The 25346-nt window shown below is 41.4% G+C and overlaps 1 protein-coding gene across 1 annotated transcript in view; it reads left to right on the forward strand.

The window, feature by feature from the left end:
• The window catches only part of ZC2HC1B (zinc finger C2HC-type containing 1B), a 30289-nt gene extending 6012 nt beyond the window's left edge, over positions 1-24277 (forward strand). The window contains exons 4-7 of the mRNA XM_040238614.1: positions 10869-11008; positions 16112-16217; positions 23493-23577; positions 24079-24277. Of these exons, the coding sequence (XP_040094548.1) occupies positions 10869-11008; positions 16112-16217; positions 23493-23563 (317 nt within the window). The 3' untranslated portion in view covers positions 23564-23577; positions 24079-24277. The remainder of the gene's footprint in view (positions 1-10868; positions 11009-16111; positions 16218-23492; positions 23578-24078) is intronic.
• Positions 24278-25346: the final 1069 nt, after the last annotated feature.

Below are 25346 nucleotides of genomic sequence, written 5' to 3' on the forward strand. Positions count from 1 at the left end.
TGTCTGCTGCTGGGCTTCTCTGGTAAAGAACCCACCTGCAATGCAGGAGACCTGGGTTTGATCCCTGGGTTGGGAAGATCACCTGGAGAAGGGAACAGCTACCCATTCCAGTATTCTGGCCTGAAGAATTCCATGGACTGTGCAGTCCATGGGCTCGCAAAGAGTTGGACACGACTGAGCGATTTTCAGTTAAGCCATATCAACGTTTAACTTGTTCTCCACCTCCTGTCTTTGTAAATTGGAGATTAGGACTAGAGGCATGATTCATCAGTCGCTCAGTTGTGTCCGACTCTTTGCAACCGCATGAATTACAGCACTCCAGGCCTCCCTGTCCATCAACAACTCCCAGAGTTCACTCAAACCCACGTCCATCAAGTCGGTGATGCCATCCAGTCATCTCATCCTCTGTCATCCCCTTCTCCTCCTGCCCCCAATCCCTCCCAGCATCAGAGTCTTTTCCAATGAGTCAACTCTTAGCATGAGGTGGCCAAAGTACTGGAGTTTCAGCTTTAGCATCAGTGCTTCCAAAGAACACCCAGAACTGATCTTTAGAATGGACTGGTTGGATCTCCTTGCAGTCCAAGGGACTCTCAAGAGTTTTCTCCAACACCACAGTTCAAAAGCATCAATTCTTCGGCACTCAGCTTTCTTCACAGTCCAACTCTCACATCCATACATGACCAGTGGAAAAACCATAGCCTTGACGAGACGGACCTTTGTTAGCAAAGTAATGTCTCTGCTTTTCAATATGCTATCTAGGTTGGTCATAACTTTCCTTCCAAGGGGTAAGCGTCTTCTAATTTCATGGCTGCAATCACCATCTGCAGTGATTTTGGAGCCCCCCAAAAATAAAGTCTGACACTGTTTCCACTGTTTCCCCATCTATTTCCCATGAAGTGATGGGACCAGATGCCATGATCTTCATTTTCTGAATGTTGAGCTTTAAGCCAACTTTTTCACTCTCCTCTTTCACTTTCATCAAGAGGCTTTTTAGTTCCTCTTCACTTTCTGCCATAAAAGTGGTGTCATCTGCATATCTGAGGTTATTGAAGATAGTTGCCTATAAAAATTACCTGAACACATAAGATAAAATGCAGAGATTGTCAAACTGAATACTAAAGCAGAGTTCAATTGTATGCTTTCCACAAGAAACACTTTAAAGACACAATTAAGCAAGCCACGAGGTAACAAGATGGGGAGGTGAGCCAGGTGGGTCTAGAGAGGCCACACCTTCCCTGAGGGGCAGTTGCTCCTGCGCTTGTATCATTTTGATCTAACTGACATCTGTAGCTATAATGTGATACACAGTGACAGCAGAATATAATTGTTATCAAGTACACATGAAACTCCAGTACTTTGGCCACCTCATGTGAAGAGTTGACTCATTGGAAAAGACTCTGATGCTGGGAGGAATTGGGGGCAGGAGGAGAAGGGGACAACAGAGGATGAGATGGCTGGATGGCATCACCAACTCGATGGACGTGAGTTTGAGTGAACTCCGGGAGTTGGTGATGGACAGGGAGGCCTGGCGTGCTGCGATTCATGGGGTCGCAAAGAGTCGGACACAACTGAGCAACTGAACTGAACTGACACATGGAACATTCAACCAACACAGACCATGTGCAGGACCACAAAGTAGATCTCAATAAATCTTAAAGGATTGAAATCATACAGACTATGTTATTTGAGTACAGTAGAATTAAATTAGAAATTAATGATGAAAATATATCAAGAAAATTCTTGAATATTTGGAAATTAATAAATAATTTCTAAATACCCCATGTATCTAAGAAGAAATTACAAGAAAAATTAGAAAATATTTTGAACTGAATGGTAATGAAAACATACCAAAATCTGTGGGATTCAGCTAAAGCAGTGCTTAAAGGAAAGTTTATAGCTTTAAATGCTTGCATTAGAAAAGGGGAAAAAGGTTTAAGTCAATTGCCTTAAACTTCCTCTTTAAAAAGTTAGAAAAAGAAGGACAAATTACACTTAAGTATAAGGAAGAAAATAGTAAATGTAATTCATCATATTAACAAAATATTTTTTTCAAGTGTATGGTCATCTCAGTAGATACAGGAAACGCCTGTACAAAAAACAATGCCTATACATGTTTTAAAAAGAAAAAAGCTCTTAGAATGTATGGCAAAACCAATACAGAATTGTAAAGTAAAATAAAAAATAAAAAAATAAAAAAGCTCTTAGAAAGGTAGAAATAGAAGGGAACTTCCTTAATAAAGGACATCTCTGAAAAATCTATAGCTAACATCAACTTAAAGTTGAAAAGCTGAATACTTTCCCACTGATTTCAGAGCAGAAGAAAGTATATCTTTTCTGACCACTTCTGTTCAGCACTATCCTAGACATAGTACCCAATGTAATAAGAAAAAAATTACATATTTTATACACACAGATATAAATTTAAAGGTTGGAGAGGAAGAAGTAAAACTCTCCTTATTTACAGACAGCATGATCATGAAGGAGTAAATGTAGAAAATCTTACAAAACTACAAAAAATGCTACTGAAATTACAAGTTAATTTAACAGGCTTTCAGGATATAAAGTCAGTATACACAGGTGAGTTGTATTTCTGTATACTAGGCATTGGAGAAGGAAATGGCAACCCACTCCAGTGTTCTTGCCTTGAGAATCCCAGGGACAGGGGAGCCTGGTGGGCTGCCGTCTTTGAGGTCACACAGAGTCAGACAAAACTGAAGTGACTTAGCAGCAGCAGCAGGCATGGGTGGGTTAGTTGCTCAGTCGTGTCCAACTCTTTGCAACCCCATGGACCACAGCCCACCAGGCTCCTCCGTCCATAGAATTCTCCAGGCAAGAACACTGGAGCGGGTGGCCATTTCCTTCTCCAGATACTAGGCATAAACAGTTGAAAAAAATGAAATGAAAAATGACATTACATTTATGTATATATTTAACAAAATATGTGTAAGACTTGTAAAATGAAAACCAGAGGACCAAAATAAATAGAGATATTTACCATTTTCGTGGTTTGGAAGACTCATGTATTGTGTTACGAAGTCAGTTATCCCCAGATTTATCTGTGGACAAAATGTAATTCCAGTGAAGATCCCTGTGAGTTTTCTTGCCAATGGGAATTGACCAGCTGATATTAAAATTACACAGAAATTCAAAGCCATGTTAGTTTTGAAAAAAGAATCAAATCGAGAACTTACCTATCTGATGTCAAGACTTAAAATAATATTACAGTAATCATGACAATTTGGTATTAGAATATCAACTGAACAGAAAAGAGAATCTAAATATAGACCTCCCTCCAATCAATTTGTTAATTGACTTTTAACAAAAGTAGTTCAGAGTGGGAAAAGAGAGTCTTATTAACAATTCATGCTGAGACAACTGGATATCAAAATGGCAAAAATGAATTTTGATCCTTCAGTTCAATTCAGTCGCTCAGTCGTGTCCGACTCTTTGGGACCCCATGAATCGCAGCACGCCAGGCCTCCCTGTCCATCACCAACTCCCAGAGTTCACTCAGATTCATGTCCATCGAGTCAGTGATGCCATCCAGCCATCTCATCCTCTGTCGTCCCCTTCTCCTCCTGCCCCCAATCCCTCCCAGCATCAAAGTCTTTTCCAATGAGTCAACTCTTCACATGAGGTGGTCAAAGTACCGGAGTTTCAGCTTTAGCATCATTCCTTCCAAAGAAATCCCAGGGCTGATCTCCTTCATATACGTACACAAAAATTCAGAATGAATCATTGACCTAAGTGCTGTAACTGTAAGATTTCTAGAAAAAAACAAACATCTTTGATCTAAGAGCAACAAAGATTTTTTAAGCTGGATACAAGATACAGTAACAATTTTTTTTTAAGGAAATTGATAAATTGGGCTTTGCCAACATTAAAAACTTTAGTTGTGAGAGACACCATTAGGAGAATGCAAAGGTGAGGTATAGGGCAAGAGAAAATATTTATAACACATGTATCTGAGGGAGGTCAAATATCAAGAATATTTAAAGAAGCCTTATGACTTAGTAATAAGACAACAACCCAATAAGGAAAAGGCAAGAGATGTATTTGAACAGAATGTCACAAAATAATGGTCAATAAGCACATGAAAAGATACTCAACATCATTTTTAACAGGGACATGTAAATTAAAACCACAGTGAGATACCAGTACACACCCACTTGAATGGCTAAAATTGAAGACTGACAATACAAGTGAGGGCTAGGATATAGAACAGCTGGAACTCTCATATGCTGCTACTGGGAGTCTAAAATAGTATAGTCACTTTGCACTGGTATTTTCTTAAGTTAAACATACAGTTACCTATACAGCAATTCCATTCCTAACTATGCAAAAAATGGAAAACATGTCCTTAAAACAGACTTACACATTAATGTTCATAGCAGCTTCCTTTAAATAGCATAAACTTGGAGCAACGGAAAATGACCATCAGCAAGTAGATGGATAAGCAAATTGTGGAATATCTACAAAATGAAATACAACTGAACAGTAAGAAGAAAGTGTAGCTATACACGTAGCACCGTGGATGCTCTGTTATAGTAAGATATACAAGGGGTAACACTCATCTTTAGTGACAGGAAAATAGGAGTCTGGGTTTGGGAGAATATTGACTGAAACAGGGGCATGAGGGGACTTTTGGAAGTAATAAACTTGTTCCATATTTTAGTTGGGTTGGTTACACAATTGAATGTATTTGTCAGAACTCAAATAGGTGCATTTTATTGTATGTAAATTATTCCTCAAAGTTTACTTTTAAAAGTAAAGAAAAAAGAAAATTCCCTTGGCAGTCCACTGGTTAGAACTCCACAATTTTGCTACCACGGGTTCGTTCCCTGATTGGAGTACTAAGATTGTGCAAGCCACACAGCACAGGAAAAAATAAATAAATAATTAAATTAGAAGTAAAGTCACAGTGTAATACTATAAAAACCATCCAAAAAAATCATCAGAGCCTCAATACCAGAAAATACTCTTAATAACTGCTACACTTTTGCTAGGTGCTAAAGAAAATATGACCTGGAATAGTCTGTTGTCTTAAGATGTTCCATAGAAAGATCTATGGCTGTAATTTTGATAAGAGTTTGGCAACAAGCTTTGTACAATAAAAGCATCTTTTATGAGAACTGCTTCATTTTATAGTAGAAGCTGCAGGGTTGATGGCTACTTCTAGTTCTGTAGTTGAATAGTGAAAGCATGTCAGATGTCCCACTGTGTGAATTTCTCTCTAATTTCCACGTTGGGTTTAAAATGTGAGGATTATTGTTTCTTTAAAATAAATAATTCCCTTTGTAAGACCTCATCAAGTGTACAGTTTATTTTCCTGCCCTTTAAATTTTTATGCTAAAATATAGTTTTATAATTAAATTCTTCCCCATGCCCTTATTATAATTTTATGCACCAAGCAAAATGATTACCTCCAATAGCACATTTTCATTATGATCCAATTATTTTGATTGCACAGGGATTTTATATTAGCCCATATATCCTCCAGCTTAAATACTTAGAAAATTTATACAGACTTAACTAGAGTTATTAATCATATGGTCTAGTGTATATGGGTTTGGAAGTAATTTCCTTTTTTTTTCCCAGCATGATTCCCTATTTTGTGGCCCAATTTTTTGACATGCATATATTCTAATTCTTTTGACTTAAGTGAGTTTGCAGTCATTCAACTTTCCAACATTATGTGACAGCTTATGGGGCAGTGATATAGAATATTTACAATTGGGATTTTCAGTGAGTCCTGGGATATTTGCTCACCGTTTGACAGGGCTACATGTTGATACATGGGTATTCAACAAAATACTTGCATTTTCAAATGATGCTTAATTTTCCACTTTAATCTTTCATGAGATCTGGAGTAAGACTTTAAAAATCATTATCTGTTGAAATAGCACATCATGATTTTATGACATTATTGGCAGAGGAAGAGGAGACTGGATTGAGATGAGGGTAGAATGTGTAGCTCAGTCATGCTGTGTTCAAACTATTGTTGCAGGAAGAAAACCTCTTCCATTCTCAGTGTGTTTGATCTTCTCTTCCTCTGCTCGCTTTTTTTTTTTTTTTTTTTTTTTTAATTTATTTGGCTGTGCTGGGTTGCTGGGTCTTAGTTGTGGCATGTGGGATCTAGTTCTCTGACCAGGGCTTGAGCCCGGGCCCACCACATTGGGAGCACAGACTCTTAGCCACTGGACCACCAGAGAAGTCCCTTCCTTTGCCCTCTTAAGGCTGGGCTTCAGGTTCCTCCTGTGGTCTCCTGGAGGACATAGAGCTTCCTCCTTTCGGAGCTTATTCCACAAAGTGGTAATTGTCTTCCTAGTCCTCTAGCCATCTCTGAGATTTTTGTCAGCAGGAAAATACACTTCAGCTTGGTTGTCTCCACAGCGGGATATAGTGAGTGCCAAATCCCTAGAAAGGTGCAATGAATTGAATGACAAGTCAGATTAAGGAAGCAACATGGTCACTGCCGTAATCATTGCCTTTGACCAAACTGTCTCGCTTATGGTAGCAGTATCTGTGATATAAACCATATAAATTGTAACTTTGCAGTTGGTAAAACTAAAGAAATAACCACTGAACCACAAACTCAGTCCTAGATGGTTTTCTACACTACCATAAATGAGTTCTGCATGCTAATGGCACTTTCTATTTTAGTTTTCATAAGCAGTTTCTCCCTTGTTTGATAGTTGGAACACAAGCCGGCTGGGCCTGTTTCCTTATAGTAAGAGCATGTTCCACTCGCCCACTGTGCCACGCCCCACTGTGGATTATCATAGGTAACTTTCACAACACCTCAATGAAATAGGTGATATGTAGGTGCTGGGGAAATTGAAGCTTAAGGAGGTTAAGTAACGTGCCCAAGTGTACACACGTAATAGGTGAAGAGCTGGGGCTCAAAACCAGTCAGGCAGGCTGTAGAGCCTTCACCATTTCCCAATGCTGTCTTCTTTTATTTTGCTCAAGGAATTTGTCACCATGGGAAAATTTTTGTTTCTGTGTTAGAATGCTTAGCCCATGATTACAGAGACATTGTATCCTGAAGTTACTTGGAGTGTAATAGGTATTCAGTAAGTATGGAATTAATAATGAAAGGTCCATATAGTCAAAGCTATGATTTTTCTAGTAGTCATGTATGGATGTGAGAGTGGACCGTAAAAAAGGCTGAGTGCCAAAGAATTGATGCCTTTGAACTGTGGTGCTAGAGACTTTTGAAAGTGAAAGCTCTGTAGCTCAGATGATAAAGAATCTGCCTGCCATGCAGGAGACCCAGGTTCGATCCCTGGGTCAGGAAGATCCCTTGGAGAAGGGAATGGTGGCAAGCTATACAGTCTGTGGGGTCAAAAAAAGTCAGACATGACTGAGTGACTGACACTACTACTACTGGAAAGCAAGCAGTTAAAACCAGTCAATTCCAAAGGAAATCAACCCTGAATATTCATTGGAAGGACTCATGCTGAAGCTGAAGTTCCAGTACTTTGTCCACCTGATGTGAACAGCCAACTCATTGGGAAAAGACCCTGATGCTGGGAAAGACTGAAGGCAAAAGGAGAACAGGGCAGCAGAGGGTGAGATGGTTGGATGGCATCACCAACTCAATGGACATGAGTTTCAGCAAACTCAGGGAGATGGTGATGGACAGGGAAGCCTGGCGGGCTGCCGTCCATGGGGTCGCAGTCGGACATGACGGAGCAACTGAACAACAGTAAGGGAACATTTCACGCAAAGATAAGCCCAATAAAGAACAGAAATGGTAAGGATCTAATGGAAGCAGAAGAGATTAAGAAGAGGTGGTAAGAATGCACAGAAGAACTGTACAAAAAAGGGCTTAATGATCTGGATAACCACAATGATGTTGTCACTCACCTAGAGCCAGACATCCTGGAGTGTAAAATAAGTGGGATTTAGGAAGCATTACTATAAACGAAGCTAGTGGAGGTGATGAAATTCCAGCTGAGCCATTTCAAATCCTAAGAGATAATGCTGTTAAAGTGCTGCCCTCAGTATACCAGCAAATCTTGAAAACAGTGGCCACAGGATGGAAAAAGGTCAGTTTTCATTCCAAAGAAAGGAAATGCCAAGGAATGTTCAAACTACCGTACAATTGTGTTCATTTCACATACTAGCAAGGTAATGCTCAAAATCCTTCAAGCTAGGCTTCAAAAGTATGTGAACCAAGAAATTCCAGATGTACAAACTGAATTTAGAAAAGGCAGAGGAACCAGAGATCAAATTGCCAACATCCATTGGATCATAGAAAAAGCAAGGGAATTGCAGAACAATATCTGCTTCATTGACTATGCTAAAGCCTTTGACTGTGTGGATCACACAAACTGTGGAAAATTCTCCAAGAGATGGAAATACCAGACCACCTTATCTGCCTCCTGAGAAACCTGTATGCAGGTTAATAAGAAACATTTAGAACCAGACATAGAACAACAGACTGGTTCCAAACTGGGAAAGGAGTACATCAAGGCTGTATATTGTCACCCTGCTTATTTAACTTCTGTGAAGAGTATGAAATACCAGGCTGGATAAATCACAAACTGGAATCAAGATTGTTGGAAGAAATATCAACAACCTCAGATAATGCAGATTATACCACCCTAATGGCAGAAAGTAAAGAAGAACCAAAAATCCTCTCAATAAGGGTGAAGGAGGAGCATGAAAAGGCTGACTTAACCCTTACATGACATACACTGAGGAATAAAGCCACCCCCCCTCAAAAAAAAGCTGGCTTAAAACTCAACATTCAAAAAACTAAGATCATAACATCCAGTCCCATCACTTCATGGCAAATAGATGGAGAAAAAGTGGAAACAGTGACAGATCTTATTTTCTTGGGCTCCAAAATCATTGCAGATGATGAATGCAGCCATGAAATTAAAAGACACTTACTCCTTGGAAGAAAAGCTATGACAAACCTGATACTGTATTAAAAAGCAGAGACATCACTTTGCCAACAAAGGTCTGTATAGTCAAAGCTATGGTTTTTCCAGTATTCATATACAGATGTGAGAGTTGGACCGTAAAGAAGGCGAGTGCTAAAGAACTGATGCTTTTGAATTGCGGTGATAGAGAAGACTCTTGAAAGTCCCTTGGACAGCAAGGAGATCAAACCAGTCAATCCTAAAGGAAATCAGTCCTGAATATTCACTGGAAGGACTGATGCTGAAGCTAAATCTCCAATAGTTTGGTCACCTAATGCAAAGAGCCAGCTCACTGGAAAAGACCCTAATGCTGGGAAAGATTGAGGGCAGGAGGAGAAAGGAGCAACAGAGAATGAGATGGTTGGATGGCATCACTGATTCAGTGGAGATAAATTTGAACATACTCAAGGAGACAGTGAAGGACAGGGAAGCCTGGCATGCTGCAGTCCTGGGGTCACAAAAAGTTGAACAACAGCTGCCAAAGTGTGAAGTAAAAGTTAAGTGTTAACTATTTCTTTTATTTCAGTTTATTACATATTCAAATTATTTCATTTTATGAGTATTCATTTTAGGAAATGATCTGTTGAAAAAAAAACTCTCCAAACTGCTTAAAAAGATGCCTTCAAAAAAATCTTTAGCTTTGAACATATCACTACTTTAAATATCTATTCACAAATGTAAGGGTTTTGACTATACACTAAACCAAACTTCTATGCAGAGCTTAAGATGGTACTATCTCATATCCTTCCGGGGAAGAGAGATAGTTATTATCCTACCTCTTGAATATCCACTTTGTCATCCCTTCAAGGTGCCTAAAACAAAACAACACAACCCCCGCCACCCACCTTGGAAGGAAGAGGCTACCACCTGGCTTCAGAACGTGTGATCATCTCCCTGATCTGAGAAGACGGGATCTTTCCCACTTCTCCTTTCTCCGGCTGTCTGTGTGTGCGCATGCTCAGTCGTTCAGTTGTGTGCGACTCTGCAACCCCATGGACTGTAGCCCGCCAGGCCCCTCTGTCCATGCAATTATCCTGGCAAGAATACTGGAGTGGGTTGTCATTTCCTTCTCCAGGTTTTCAAGAATCGAACCTGTGTCTCCTACATTGCACGCAGATTCTTTACCACTGAATCACTGGGGAAGCCCCTCCCACTATCTAGTAATTGCAGGTTGGACTGACTGAGACGACCGAATACAGCCCAGAACCTCAGAGGATTCCAGGCCCTAGCAGCTGCCAGAGAAGTTCTGACACTGGAAGCTGGAGTCCTAGCATCCCTTATTTCCTGTTTGTCTTTTGGAACCCTCACCTGTTCCCTTTTCTCTACCCCCTTTCTGAACATATGAATGTCTCTTCACTTAGGAATTCAGTAGGAAAATGTAGTTGCTGCTGAAGGAGAGTGATGTTGGCTTCAAATTCCACTCCCTTCCCCTAGTCATTTGGGCTTTCCTGCTGGCTCAGTTGGTAAAGAATCCGCCTGCAATGCGGGAGACCTGGGTTCAATCCCTGGGTTGGGAAGATCACCTGGAGAACGGACAGGCTACCCACTCCAATATTCTGGCCTGGAAAATTCCAGTCCATGGAGTCCTAAAGAATTGGACACAACTGAGCGGCTCTCACTTTCTCAGTCATCAATGCCAAATTTCATCAGTACCACAAATATAATTAATCTATTTTCTAAAAAAGCATAGCATGTAAACATTTTAAGGGAACACTCGTAACTGAAATAAGTACATAGGTAGAAAAATTTTCCTCCACCTTGTCCTTTATCCGAGCCCTTGCATGTCTCCCTGTCTGGAACAGGCTGTCTCAAACCAGAGTTTGGTACCTCACTCTTTCACGTTGGAGCAGAGTTCATATTCTATATAGTCCCTCCCTTCCAGAGTTGTTTTTGAAATGTTAATTGCCTTTTCATTGTTATCTTTACTTTCAGATTATATTCAGTGTCCATATTGTAAGAGGAGATTTAATGAAACCGCAGCCAGTCGACATATTAATTTCTGCAAGGATCAAGAGTCTTGCCGAGTCTTTGATCCAGCCCAGACAGCAGCCAGATTGGCATCCAGAGCACAGGTAAGTCTCTCACCCCAGTTGTTGGCTCCTGTGCCCTTGTCTGCCTGGGGAAAGCAGGTAGAATTTGCAAGGGAACCTAAATCACCTGTCCTGAGAACTGTAAGGATCAGGACAGCCCATCTTCATGGGACTTGGCTACTTTTGAGCAATACTTTCCAGCTAAACAGCACCGTTGGATGTTGTAGAAAAAAATCTCTACGGGGTCTGAAGGTTCTTAGGTTGAAGACTTAGATATCTAAGTGTTGCTTCTATACTGTTATGGTAAGACTCTAACCAATGGTGATTATCATCAGCTTTAACTGCCTCCAATAGTATTTGGAACCTGAAATGAAACTGGCATTAAGTGGAGGAAACTGTCACAAGGAGCTTGTTCTACAGGTTTGTGTTTGCTCTATGGAGAAGGGTCTTCGGCCTATTCAAAGCCACAGAATCATCAATGTAAAATAAATAAGTAAAACAGCTATTATAAATTGGAAAAGACCCTGATGCTGGGAAAGATTGAATACAAGAAAACAATAGGTTTATAAAAACAACTGGAAACAGCAAACAGCTCCATACACATCAAAGGTACTGGAGACATAGCTTACAGTATACTATGAAAACTGTTAGTTCCATAAGATTGTTATATTGTTCAGGCACTAAATCATGTCTGACTCTTTGCAACTTCCATGGACTATAGCACTCCAGGCTTCGTTGCCTTTCACTGTCTCCCAGAGTTTGCTCAAACTCATGTCCATTGAGTCAGGGATGTCATCCAACCATCTCATCCTCTGCCTTCCCCTTCCCCTCCCGCCTTCAATCTTTCCCAGCATCAGGGACTTTTCCAACGAGTCAGCTCTTCACATCAGGTGGCCAAAGTATTGGAGCTTCAGCATCAGTCCTTCCAATGAATACTCAGGGTTGATTTCCTTTAGGATTGACTGGTTTGACCTCCTTGCTGTCCAAGGGACTCTCAAGAGTCTTCTCCAGCACCACAATTTGAAAGCATCAATTCTTTGGCACTCAGCCTTCTTTATGGTCCAGCTCTCACATCTGTATATGACTACTGGAAAAGCCATAGCTTTGACTATACAGATCTTTGTTGGCAAAGTGATATCTCTGCTTTTTAATATACTGTCTAGGTGTGTCATAGCTTTTCTTCCAAGAAGCAACTGTCTTTTAATTTCCAAAGAAATAAGAAAGCCTTCTTAAATGGCTGCTATCAAAAAGTCTACAAGCAATAAATGCTGGAGAGGGTGTGGAGAAAAGGGAACCCTCTTACACTGTTGGTGGGAATGCAAACTAGTACGGCCACTATGGAAAACAGTGTGGAGATTCCTTAAAAAACTGGAAATAGAGCTGCCATACGACCCAACAGTCCCACTGCTGGGCATACACACCGAGGAAACCAGAATTGAAAGAGACACATGTACCCCAATGTTCATCGCAGCACTGTTTACAATAGCCTCAGGACATGGAAGCAACCTAGATGTCCATCAGCAAACGAGTGGATACATATACACAAACGAGTATACAGCAAACGAGTGGTACATATACACAAGGGAATATTACTCAGCCATTAAAAAGAATACATCTGAATCAGTTCTAATGAGGTGGGTGAAACTGGAGCTTATTATACAGAGTGAAGTAAGTCAGAAAGAAAAATACCAATACAGTATATTAACACATATATATGGAATTTAGAAAGATGGTAATGAAAACCCTGTATGTGAGACAGTAAAAGAGATACAGATGTTAAGAACAGTCTTTTGGATTCTGTGGGAGAAGGCAAGGGTGGGATGATCTGAGAGAATAGCATTGAAACATGTATATTATCATATGTAAAATAGATTGCCAGTCCAGGTTCGATGCATGAGACGTGGTGCTCAGGGCTGGTGCACTGGGATGACCCTGAGGGATGGGATGGGAAGGAAGGTGGGAGGGGGGTTCAGGATGGGGAAACATGTACACCCATGGCTGATTCATGTCAATGTATGGCAAAAACCACTACAATATTGTAAAGTAATTAGCCTCCAATTAAAATAAATTAATTAAAAAAAAGAAAGCCTTCTTAAGTGAATAGTGCAATGAAACAGAGGAAAACAATAGAATGGGAAAGACTAGAGATCTCTTCAAGACAGTTAGAGATACCAAAGAAAAGATTAAGTAGGTCCGAATACTTAACAGTAGAAGATTGTTTAGAAAGATTTCCATGATATCCAACGTGTCATGGGAAAGGGACCCTCGCTAACAATAGCACACCCTACCGACTATGGATTCTGACCTCCACATATACAGTGGAGGTCACATGTATTCAGACAGTTCCTGAATATCTACGCTGTACCTGCTGCTGCGTCAGGTACTGGTTGATCAAGGATTTGTGATTCAGAGGAGGCGGCACCCTTGGAAGCAGTGCAGTAGGAAGATGTTGTGGTTGGCATGTACAGGAGCATAGTGGAGGCAGAGGCCACTTGGGATTCATGGAAAGCTTCAAGTAGGAGCAAATACTTTCCCCAAAGTATCAAATGAGTTTACTGGTTTAAATTTGAAGTTGGAAAGGACATTATGCACTAGATGTCCAGCCCGTGACCTGAGGAGCCCCCCATGTAGAACTGAAGGACAGAGAGCCTGTGGGCAAGTGACAGGGGCTGGGACAGGCCAGGTGAGCATCAGAGTCAGGAGGGCTTTAAGCCAAGTGGGCTCAGAGAGGAGAAAAAGGGATTAAGTGGATAGATGCCTTAAATCTGAGGCCGACCAACCTGAGGGCCTGGAAGCAGGATTGAAAGTCTCCAAGAACCCCAGAAGTCCTGTCCATCTTTCCTTCTTGTCTCTTCTTCCTACTCCACTGCTGCTTCATCTTCTCTCTGCAAAACTCAGCCTTTCTGTCCCGTTGTCCATCACTAGCCTCACACATCATTCTATGTGCAATGTAGACTGGTTGCATAATGCAGACTTGAGTAACATGGAATTGGTGTCTTAGAAAGATCACCCTGGTGGTTAGTGTTCAAGATGGACTGGTGAGAGACCAGTTAGAGCCATGCCAACCAAAAAAGAAAATGAGGGCCCAGAGTCAGAGAACTAATGTGGGGATGTGTGTGTGGGGTGTTTGTTTGGAGGGTGTGGATTTAAGAGATAATTGTTGGAACTGAGAAGCTGATTGGAATATAAGGTAAAAGAGTATCAGAGTTGGCAAAGAGGCTTTTAGCTCCAGAGCAGATAACACCACACATCTAGATGAAAGAAGACAGAAGGCAGCAGTGGGGAGGCAGTCATTTCGGTGGGTCAGGCAAGGAGCCCATGATAACTGTAGTTGCAGAGATTTAGTCTTTACACCTGAAATAGCATGGGAAGTCAGAAGAACTTGGATTCTACAATCAGTAGTCAGGGTTTGACCTTCAGTTTTATAATATGCTATCTGTAGGATAGTTTCGACAAGTTCTTGAATTCTTTGAGACTCACTTTAGCCTGTGTCTGGCTGAGCTGTTAGAGGGATCACAAGTAACAGCAGTACCACACAGGCCCCCCTACCTTTACCCTCTCAACACTGTCCCCGACCCCCCTTCCCCTCTCTGACAGTCCTCTCGAGTGGGGCAGGCACCACAGTTTGGGGGGAAATATGACTGCTTTGGACTTATGAGAGTAAAAATGTTAGCCGCTCAGTTGTTTCGGATTATTTGCAACCCCATGGACGGTAGCCCACCAGGCTCCTCTGTCCCTGGGATTCTCCAGGCAAGAATACTGGAGTGAGTTGCCATTCCCTTCTCCAAGGGATCTTCTCAATTCAGGAATCGAACCCGGGTCTCCCACGCTGCAGGCAGATTCTTTACCATCTGCGCCACCTGAATTCAGCTTAATTTTGGGGCAGCGGGGGGGAGTACAACTCTACCTAGACTTTCTAAAGCAGTAAAGGGTGCATTCTGTTTCTTCGAATGCTTCTAAGCAGTCCACGAAGTGAGTCAATGTTCGTGGGGCCAAGGGGAGCAGAGGGGGAAGCAGTGGACGGAAGTGCTTTTTATTCCTGAAGAAGGCCAGCTGGCTGTCCCGAGCGTAACCAGCAACTTGGCCTGGTTCCTCTCCTTGTCTTCCAGAGCGAAGTGGTGATTGGGAACACAGAAGAAAAATTGCTTGCTTTCTGAATTGCTTGCTTTCTGAGTAAACTCACTGTAGAGTGTATCTGAACAGCAGTGCTGTTTCCCCCATGCCAGCTTCGCCACTCTGGGGCCCTGCCTCATAGTGGAGCTTATTCAGAGGGAGAACAAAAAGGGAGGTGTTGTCTCAGTTTGGAAGGGCTGTTAACAGCACAGCTGAAATGTGTTTCTATTTTAAACATAATCAGCTTTAAAAAATGTGTTATACCCTTAACCAAAAGAGACCATGATGGGTTCTCTGAAAATAGCTTTCTTTGTTTGCCTGGGGATGAGCTGCATGCCATCGCCTCGCAGCAGGCCCTGCCCAAGTGAGGATTCTCACTTGGAGGAACAGGTTATCTTTGTACTGGAGTTGCCATGGAAATGTGGAGGGATCTGTGGCAAGGTAAAAGGGAGGGCACAAAGGAACTCCCGAGGAACCTTTCAGTCCTTCTTCCGTGTTAATACAACTCTTCTGCTACCGCCACTCAGTAGGGTGGGGAGTGGCGCAGGGATGTTGGAATTCCATGTTTAAAACATTTGGTGCCTGCCAGGGTCTGTTTTTCTTCTCTGTGCATGTACTTAAAAACAAAATCATCTTCGAGTGTAATGAAAAGCCCAAATGCTCCATAACTATCCTTATTGACATTAAGTGATTTCTTATGTCTCCACACAACTGATCGAACAGGATTAACCCATCACCACTCCCCCAAAGCGCTTGATTGTGGAACGAAAGCTCCAAAACCCAGACACGGTTTTGAGCCACAGCAGGGAGGACAGGAGCCAGGTTACTGGGGCACAGGGTGTGTGGGTCCCCCTCCCTCGGGGGTCAGGGGTCCTGGGCATGACTCCACCCTGCTGCTGGTGCATGGGGGACCACACTACCTCCTGCATGCTTTCCGAGTGACAGAGCTCTTCCCTTCTCCTCCCCAACCCCCCACCTCCCCGCTGGTCTCCCTCTCCCTCCATCTCCCTCTCCCTCCATCTCCCTCTCCAGGGTAGAGCGCAAATGAGTCCAAAAAAGGAACCGACTGTAACTAGTGCTGTGGGAGCTCTGCTACAGAATAGGGCCCTGGAGGCCAGTGCAGCGCCAACCAGGCCAGGTGAGTTGGAATGAGCATCTCAGCTATCGAATGACGGGGTCAGAGGAGACCACTGTTGGCTCTGGGATTTGCTGGCAGTCAGCAAAAGCTATGACATCCAAAGTTGCTTTGGGATATAAAGATATGTGAGTTTGTTTGAGGTTTAGAGCTTATTTGGCAAGAAAGGATATTTCCTAATTTACCAAGATTAGACAACTCTTGACAGTATACAAAATCAGATCTGATGACAATAGCTGGGGCTAGAACCATTGTTCCCAGGTCTGGTAAAATTAAGAAGAGATTAAGGATGGGAGATGGCAATATGTCAGGTTTTGTGTTGAAAATAAGGGAAGAAAATCAAATTGTGGTCTCAGAGGGATATCTGTACTTCCATGTTTATTACAGCATGTTCCAAATAGCCAAGATACAGAAACACCCTTCATATTCATTGATGGATGAATGGATAAAGACGGGGTATGTATACACAATGGAATATTGTTCAGCAATAAAAAGAGAAGGCAATCCTTCCATTTTCAACTTCATGGATAAACCTTGAGGTGAAATAAGTCAGAAGGAGGACAAATACTGTATGATCTCGGTTATGTGCATGCTCAGTTCAGTTCAGTTCAGTCCCTCAGTCGTGTCCGACTCTTTGCGACCCCATGAATTGCAGCACACCAGGCTTCCCTGTCCAACACCATCTCCCGGAGTTCACTCAAACTCACGTCCATTTTTTCGGTGATGCCATCCAGCCATCTCATCCTCTGTCGTCCCCTTCTCCTCCTGCCCCCAGTCCCTCCCAGCATCAGAGTCTTTTCCAATGAGTCAACTCTTCGCATGAGGTGGCCAAAGTACTGGAGTTTCAGCTTTAGCATCATTCCTTCCAAAGAACACCCAGGACTGATCTCCTTTAGAATGGACTGGTTGGATCTCCTTGCAGTCCAAGGGACTCTCAAGAGTCTTCTCCAACACCACAGTTCAAAAGCATCAGTTCTTCGGTGCTCAGCTTTCTTCACAGTCTGACTCTCACATCCATACATGACCACTGGAAAAACAATAGCCTTGACTAGATGGACCTTTGTTGGCAAAGTAATGTCTCTGCTTTTCAATATGCTATCTCAGTTGGTCATAACTTTTCTTCCAAGAAGTAAACATCTTTTAATTTCATGGCTGCAGTCACCATCTGCAGTGATTTTGGAGCCCCCCAAAATAAAACTGACACTGTTTCCACTGTTTCCCCATCTGTTTCCCATGAAGTGATGGGACCAGATGCTATGATCTTAGTTTTCTGAATGTTGAGCTTCATGCTCAGTCATGTCCAATTCTTTACCATCCCATAGACTGTAGCCCACTATGTCCTCTATGGAATTTTCCAGGCAAGAATACTGGAGTGGGTTGCCATTCCCTTCCCCAGGGCATCTTCCCAACCCAGGGATCAAACCTGAATCTCTTGCATCTCCTGCATTGGCAGGTAGATTCTTTACCAGTGCACCGCCTGGGAAGCCATGTGTGGAACCTTAAAATGTCAAACTCAAAAAAACAGAGAGTAGAATGGTGGTTGCCAGGGATGGAGGGTAGGGTGGGAGAAATGGGGAGATGTTGGTCAAAGGGTACAAACTTCCAGTAATAAGATGAATGAGTTCGGGGAATCTAACATTCAGCAGGGTGACTATACTTAACAGTACTGTATTACCTACTTAAAAGTTGCTGAGAGGATAAATCTTAAATATTCTCACTACACAGACACACACACACACATACACAAAAGTAACTATGTGAGGTGATGAGGGTGTTAACCAATCTTACTGTGGTGATCATTTTGCAATACATACATGTGATAAATCATCACATTGTACACCCTAAACTTGCACATTATATTCAATTAGATCACAATAAGGCTGGAACAGAAGAGAATGGGGAAGAATTTTCTTCCTAGAATGAAACAATGTCTTGAAGTAGGAAAAAGGAATGCCCACCGTTTTAGTACTTATAAAGCTTGATCATTTCTTTTAATCTTCACAATAATCCTCCAAATGTTTTAACCTACGGAATCGGAACTGAGGCTCAGAGAGGGCGAGTTGTTTAAGACACACAACTGGTAGACAGCAGAGCTGGATTAGATATCTCCTGTGCTTTTCCTCTTCACTGAGCTGCACTGCTAATAATGAACATTCTTCTTTATGGTCAGCATAACTATGAAGGCAGGGAATGAAATCATGACCATATTGGCACCTCTGGTCAGGAGCCTTATTCTGAAGGTATTATCAGAACAAGAATAAGAAGTGTCAGTCTCATAGTCCATAAGGTAACAGCACCAGAAATCTTTATCACTAGTTTTTAAATTCCTCCTGAGTTGCTTATCATGGGAGAAAAATTGAATTGATATTTTGAAAATTCATGGCCATCTAAACTCAAACCACTAGTTTTTTTTTTTTTTTTTTCATTATCTGTAGAAACAACTCATCGTTATAGTTTTTACTAAGGAAAAAAATAATTCAAATCATTTATGTATTCTTTGGTAAAACTTCCACTAACAAGCTTTTTTTTTTTCTAAAGTAAAATGACTAGTGTCCTTGAAAAAAGACAATTTCTTTATATTATAGTTTCTTCTTACTTTTTCAAATAATATATTATAATGGTTCCCTTTCAGTGAAAAACATCCTTTTGAGTTTGTTTGTCAAGAGGGACTATTTCTTAATTCATTGGGATTAGATAACTCTGACAGTGTGCCAAGTCAAATGCAAGTACAGCCTCAGAGTCTAGGACCTTCACTCCCCGGTTTAGTAAACCAGGAAAGAGACTGGGAATGAGGGAAGACAGGCCCAGTATTGAAAGAGGAAAAAAGTTTCCTTCCTTGAACTCCATAGCTACAGCAGCAGCAAGGTACAAGTGGAAAGGTCCTGAATCGGGGCAGCAGTCCTGTGTCCCAGTGTATGGCAATGAGCAGGACGATACACAGACACTGTTCTGATACACTAGGAAATAGATGAGCAGGCCAGCAGATTTAAGCAAAGTATATCATAGTTGTTGTTTGTTAAGTCGTCAACAGTGGTTTGTAGATCACTGTGATGTTAAGTAAAAGGCAGAATCCAACACAGCCCAAACGAGGTTCTGTGCCACCAGCTGACCGCACTGTCCACTGTCTCCTATCCATCCAGTTGGAGCAGCCTCTCTTGCTCCTGCTCACTCCTGGCTCAGGGCCTTTGCACTGGCCGCCCCCTCTGCTGAAAACCAAAACATCCCTCAGTGATCTACCCTGCTGTCTCCTTTCCTCCCTCCAGCTCTTAGCAGAGTGTCTTCCCAGTGGGCCCCACACCCGCCCAACCTCTGTGTTTCAAAGTAATCAAGCCCACTGTAATTCTTTTTGTAGTTTCCCAAAATAGCAGTTACCATCATCTAATATATCCAATACATATTTATTTTCTTTCTGTCCCACCCACTATGCCAGAAAAGGGGATGTGAGAGTCAAGAAGGCAGGAACCTGTCTACTTGGTTCATATTGTATTGTACTGCTCGGGTTCAATCCCTGGATTGGGAAGATCCCCTGGAGGAGGGCATGGTAACCCACTCCAGTATTCTTGCCTGGAGAATCTCATGGACAGAGGAGCCTGGTGGGCTACAGTCCATGGGCTCGCAAAGAGTTAGACACAGCTAAAGTGACTTAGCACACACACATCTCTACTTGTTAGAATTGTTTGTGGCATTTATGAAATGCTCAGTAAATACTTTTTGAATGAAATATATTGGACAAAGTGGGTATCTTGAGTCTATAATTTCTCACTTAAATTACTGAAATATGAATAGTCATGTTAATTAGCTTTAAGAGATAGCTTTTTCTTTTATTTCTGGTTCAACATGCTTTTTCAATTTTAGTTTCTGTTCTTATCTGTGGCCTCACCTGTTAACATTTAAAAATAAAATCACCAAGGTTAGTGTACTTTTAAATTAGTCACATTTCATTTGAAGCCATTCTGGAGAGAAAGCAGAAGTACATTGAGGGGAGGTGAATTTTCAAAACTGTTTATGGCTTGGAGAAAAGCCTGAGTACTTTTTACTAATGTAAATAGGCCGATGTATGAATCAGATTCTCATCTACTGGCCATTGTTTTTGATCTGGTCAGTACTAATCTATTTGTAATAAGAGGATCTTTAAAAAACTGTTGGTGGTGGTCTAGCTATCTTTAGATTGACAATCCATCGTTTAGGCCACTTGATGTCACTTACCTTCCGCGTAAATCCTATTATTGTCTTTCATCTAGCTGGTAGTTAGCCCTCTAAAACCCAGGCTTTCATTCTTTGACTCTCTTGAGTAAAACAAACATTTAGAATCTCCCATTCATAACCTTTTGTTTTAAGTTCACAGTGAGGGAAGATGTGTGTTAGGCACAATCCAAAGTCAGTAATCATTATATCTAATGTTTAACAGTGGGATATAAAAGTCTTAAGGGATTACAAGAAAGAGATCTACTTTTCCCAGGAGGTTTTATGGAGGAGGTAATGGTCAGAGAGAGAAAGTTTCATAGAGGTGGAGGCTTTGGGGATGAGCTAGATTTTAACCAATGGAGAAAAGTTGTGGAAGCAACAGAGATACGAAAATAAGAACACAACACATACTCAGGGGAGAAAAAAAAATGGTCCATTTGGCCAAACTGGGATTAAAGTTAGAATGGAAGGCTGGCGCTAGAGCAAGGAGGGCCGTAAATGCTCAGCAAGGTGTCCAGACTCTGTGTGATTAACGCCGTTGCTGGTGCCACTGCCCGGGACACGCGTCTGAAATGCTCTTATGATGACCTCGGAACTTTTTGGTTCTATAGACTTTAAGTTAGCCTGCCAAAATGTCTCTTGAGAAAGGACATTTTTTAAAAAGTTGCCATGGGAAAAATTAACGCTTACTCTAGAAGATCTTAGAAAATGGAAAGTATGAAGAGAATAAAAATTATCAATAATTCCATACCCTGACATGTCTACCGTTAATATTGATACCACTTTCAACTTTTTCTCTTTATTCGCCGCCTCTTTTGTTTTCTTTTGATCTAAATTAGGATCATAGTCACATGATCCATGTACACATCTTGATTTTTTTTCCCACAAACTTTGAACAATTCCCTATGGCAAAGAGTTTCTTTAAAAACATTATATGTTTTCAAAGATACACATGATATCACAAAAAGACAATATAACTTGTCTATTTTCCTGATGTTGAATAGATAGGTTGTCTCTGCTTTTTTGCTGTACCGAATATTTCCCTTCTTCATGGACAGAGCCCATGCTTAATTGTATGCTCTTCTAAGCTCTTCAAATATGAATCTTCATTAATCCTTATTTAATCCTCACAGTAACACAGAGGAGCAGACATGCTATTCATAACCCTGGTTTGCAGGTAAGGAAAGCACAGAGAGGGGCAGCAACTTGCATAAGGAGTTTGTAACAGAAAATGGTAGAGCCAAGCAAATCTTCATCTACTTTGGGAAAACTGGGTCAAAAAACGTTAAGGAGATAATTATATAAATATATTTATTTAGTACATATTATATACTAGTATCTCACAATTGAGCTGAACTGTAAAGAAGGCAGAATGCCAAAGAACTGATGCTTTTGAACTGTGGTACTGGAGAAGACTCTTGAAAGTCCCTTGGACAGCACAGAACTCAAACCAGTCAGTTTTAAGGGAAATCAACCCTGAATACTCATTGGAAGTATTTTGGTCATCTGATGTGAACACCTGACTCATTGGAAGAGTCCCTGATGCTGGGGAAGATTGAGGGCAGAAGGAGAAAAGGGAATCAGAGGATGAGATGGCTGGATGGCATCACCAATGCAATGGGCATAAACTTGCACAAACTTCAGGAGATGGTGAGGGACAGGGAGGCCTGGTATGCTGTAGTCCATGGGGGTCGCAAAGAGCTGGACACAACTGGGTGACTGAACAACATATACTAGTATATTAGGCTTCCCTGGTGGCACAGACAGTAAAGAATCTGCCTGCAATGCAGGAGACCCAGGTTCAATCCCCGAGTCAAGAAGATCCCCTGGAGAAATATGTATATTACTTAGTAGATATATGTTTAGGAAATTATTTTAGAAAAGGATATGGCTCTTCTTTCTCACAAAGATTCTAATGTTCAGATGAGAACTGAGTTTATAACCTAGTCAGCAAATATCTACATGGCTATTTTCTCAAGGGATTTGATATAGGAGTGACAGATTGATAGGGAAGGTACCTCTGGGCAGCAGCTTCTCCAGCACCTTTATACAGAGAGACTAAGACCACCGTGAAGCTTTAGTTCTGGTTTCTGCTTTGGTTTCTGGAGCCAGTGGATTTGATCAAGTTAAGCATCCTGCCTGCCTGCACTAGCCTCCCCTTGTTATGCTTGCGTGCTCAGTTGCTCAGTCATGTTCTACTCTTTGTGACCCCATGGACTGTTGCCTGCCAGGCTCCACTGTCCATGGGATTTTTCAGGCAAGAATACTCCCTTCCTTACCTAACTTAATTGTGTAACAAATGTAATGAGTATTGAAGGGTCAGTAACTGATTCCTTGGAAAAAACAAAGCTTGTAAATCTTTGGGTAATATGATCAATGAGTTCTGTCCTGTGTCCTTTGATATTGATTCACAGTTTCCTGGGGGTGGTTTGGTCATTCTTCCTTTGTAAAACACTGATTAGAAAAGAGGCCTCTAGGACAGAGAGCACTATTCTTTTTTCTTTTTTAATGATTTCTCTGAGAATCCTGTTCCATCCCATGTGGTCCAGCACAAACTGTGGCGTGTTATGCCTATAGATTCCTATATCTCCATTCCTAGCAGTGCTGCTGAACACAGAGGAAAAGAGTCCCGTTTGGGAAATGAGTCCATCACTGTGTAAATAACCACTGGGAGGGAAGGCCTCTCATGCTTCCATGAGGTTTATCAAACCCTTTCTAGCATGAGAGCAGGCAAAGAATTTTGTGAAGATGTGGAACATTCTCTGGGTACATTTTGAAATCTGGGGCTATAGTGGGGATCAGGTGTTGAGGGTCAATTTGTATAAATCGGGGGGGTCATTGAGGTGGTGGGCCTACGGGCCCATCCATGGGTAAGTGAAGGCTTAAGGGTAGAAGACAGAGGGCTTCTAACACAGATTCTGTTTTCCTTATTATCTGGCCCAGGATAGGGACTGAGAACTTGTCTATAGCTCCAAAACAAAAGAAAGAATAGAGACTTTTGAGTCTAGTGTGAGAATTTCATAATCATCCCTTTTTTCTGTTGTTGCTAATGTTTGCTTTTACATAATAACAAATCTGTTTATGTCTGCAAAGGATCAGCAGTGGACCCTGCTTCTGGAGCAAAACTCAGACAAGGATTTACTAAATCTTCTAAAAAAGATTAACTCCTAGAGGTCAGGTAAGGAAAACAAAATTTTAACTTCTACGTGTTGCCAATCATCTAATGGGCAAGACAGTTAATGAGCCTTTAAGAGAATGAATCCACAGCAGGCCAAAGAGGAATTTGGGCAAATCCTGATTTGGGTTACTAAAATGTATGCTCTTGAAACTGACTCTTTTGTTAAACATATAGTTTGAAATGATGTTCAGTTTTTGCTTCTCGGATTTGACAGGAAGCAGGAATAATTTTTCATTTTGTTTCTTGGATTTAACAGGAAAGGGAAATGATTCTTCATTTTGACCAGGAAGGTTACTGCCCTGTCCCTTTTTCTAAACAAAGACAGGTCCCTGAGATTGACACTGAATAGTCACTGAATAGACACTGCTATGAAGCTGGAAAACTCTTGATATTGTGAATTGTTAAAAACAACGAACAATTAAAAGAGGCCTGTATTACTTAACATTCTCAATGTGGGAACAACAAAGTTCCAAAGTAAGTGCCTTCTCTTTCTGCCTTTAGCCTGGCTCCCTAACCGTCTTCAACCTGGATGGTCATACCCAGGAACTCCACCTAAGGTGAGGGAACTGGAGGCATCTGTTTACACGCCTCAGATTTCTTTGGAGACACCATGTAGAACAAGTGAAGACTACATTCAAATTTCCTTATCTACTCCCTTCAAATTTTCCCCTCAAATCATTAAACAGCGCATCAACCTGTATGATAACGCTTGATTTGAAGATTCATTTGAAGCTTTTTTCCCTTGTGCTGTACAGTAGATTCTGATTAGTTACCTGTTTTGTACACACATGCTCAGTGGCTCGGTCGCGTTTGACCCTCTGGACTATAGCCCGCCGGGCTCCTCTGTCCATGGGATCCTCCAGGCAAGAATACTGGAGTGGGCTGCCATTTCCTCTTCCAGGGGATCTTCCCGACCCAGGGACTGTCTCCTGCATTGCGGGTGGATTCTTTACCAGCTGAGCCATCGGGGAAGCCTATTTTATGTGCAGTAGGGTATATATGTCGATCTCAGTCTCCCAGTTCATCCCATACCACCATCCCCCTTCCCCCGCTTGGTGTCCATACATTTGTTCTGTCTGTGTCCCTATTTCTGCTTTGCAGATAGGTTCATCTGTACCATTTTTCTAGATTACATATATATGTGTTAAGCTTTTTTTTAAGTGGACACTTTTTAGTCTTTTTAAAGAAAATGTTGCTTTGATATTAGAAACTTTTGGTGAAACAGTCTTTATTACTTCTTAGAAAAATCTTTTTTTTTAACCTAGTTTATTCTACATAATAGGCATGAAATCTCAGCTTGGATAAACTTTGATGTTTGCTTCTAATGAACATTAAACTGTCAGTAGTAGCTACTCCTAGTTTAAATGTCCATCTATATGCCGTGTAGAATTGTCTCAAATACACCAGTGTCTTGGGGGAACACTACAGTGAAAGGAACAGGTTACAAAAACCTTCTCACCCTATAGAAAGGATCCTCTAAGTGAGCTCAGGCCATCTACTTATCATGGCCAACTTGGAAGTCAACTGTTCATTACACTTTCAGTTCATGTAGCTCTGTTGGGAGGTGGTGTCTCAACTATTTTTTCCTCTTGATCATCCTAAGGGTTGGCACACTTTTTTTGTAGAGTTATTTATACTTAATTCATGCTTCTTAATCAGAGAATTTTATTAAGGTCAGGGAACTTTATTTAGGAATAAGCCATTTTTTTGTCTAAATAAGAGCACCAGCCTCCAGGTATAGCAAGCACAACATCTGAAAGTATTACAAT

Source organism: Oryx dammah, unplaced genomic scaffold, assembly GCF_014754425.2.
Source record: "Oryx dammah isolate SB20612 unplaced genomic scaffold, SCBI_Odam_1.1 HiC_scaffold_4, whole genome shotgun sequence".
Taxonomy (NCBI): Eukaryota; Metazoa; Chordata; class Mammalia; order Artiodactyla; family Bovidae; genus Oryx; species Oryx dammah.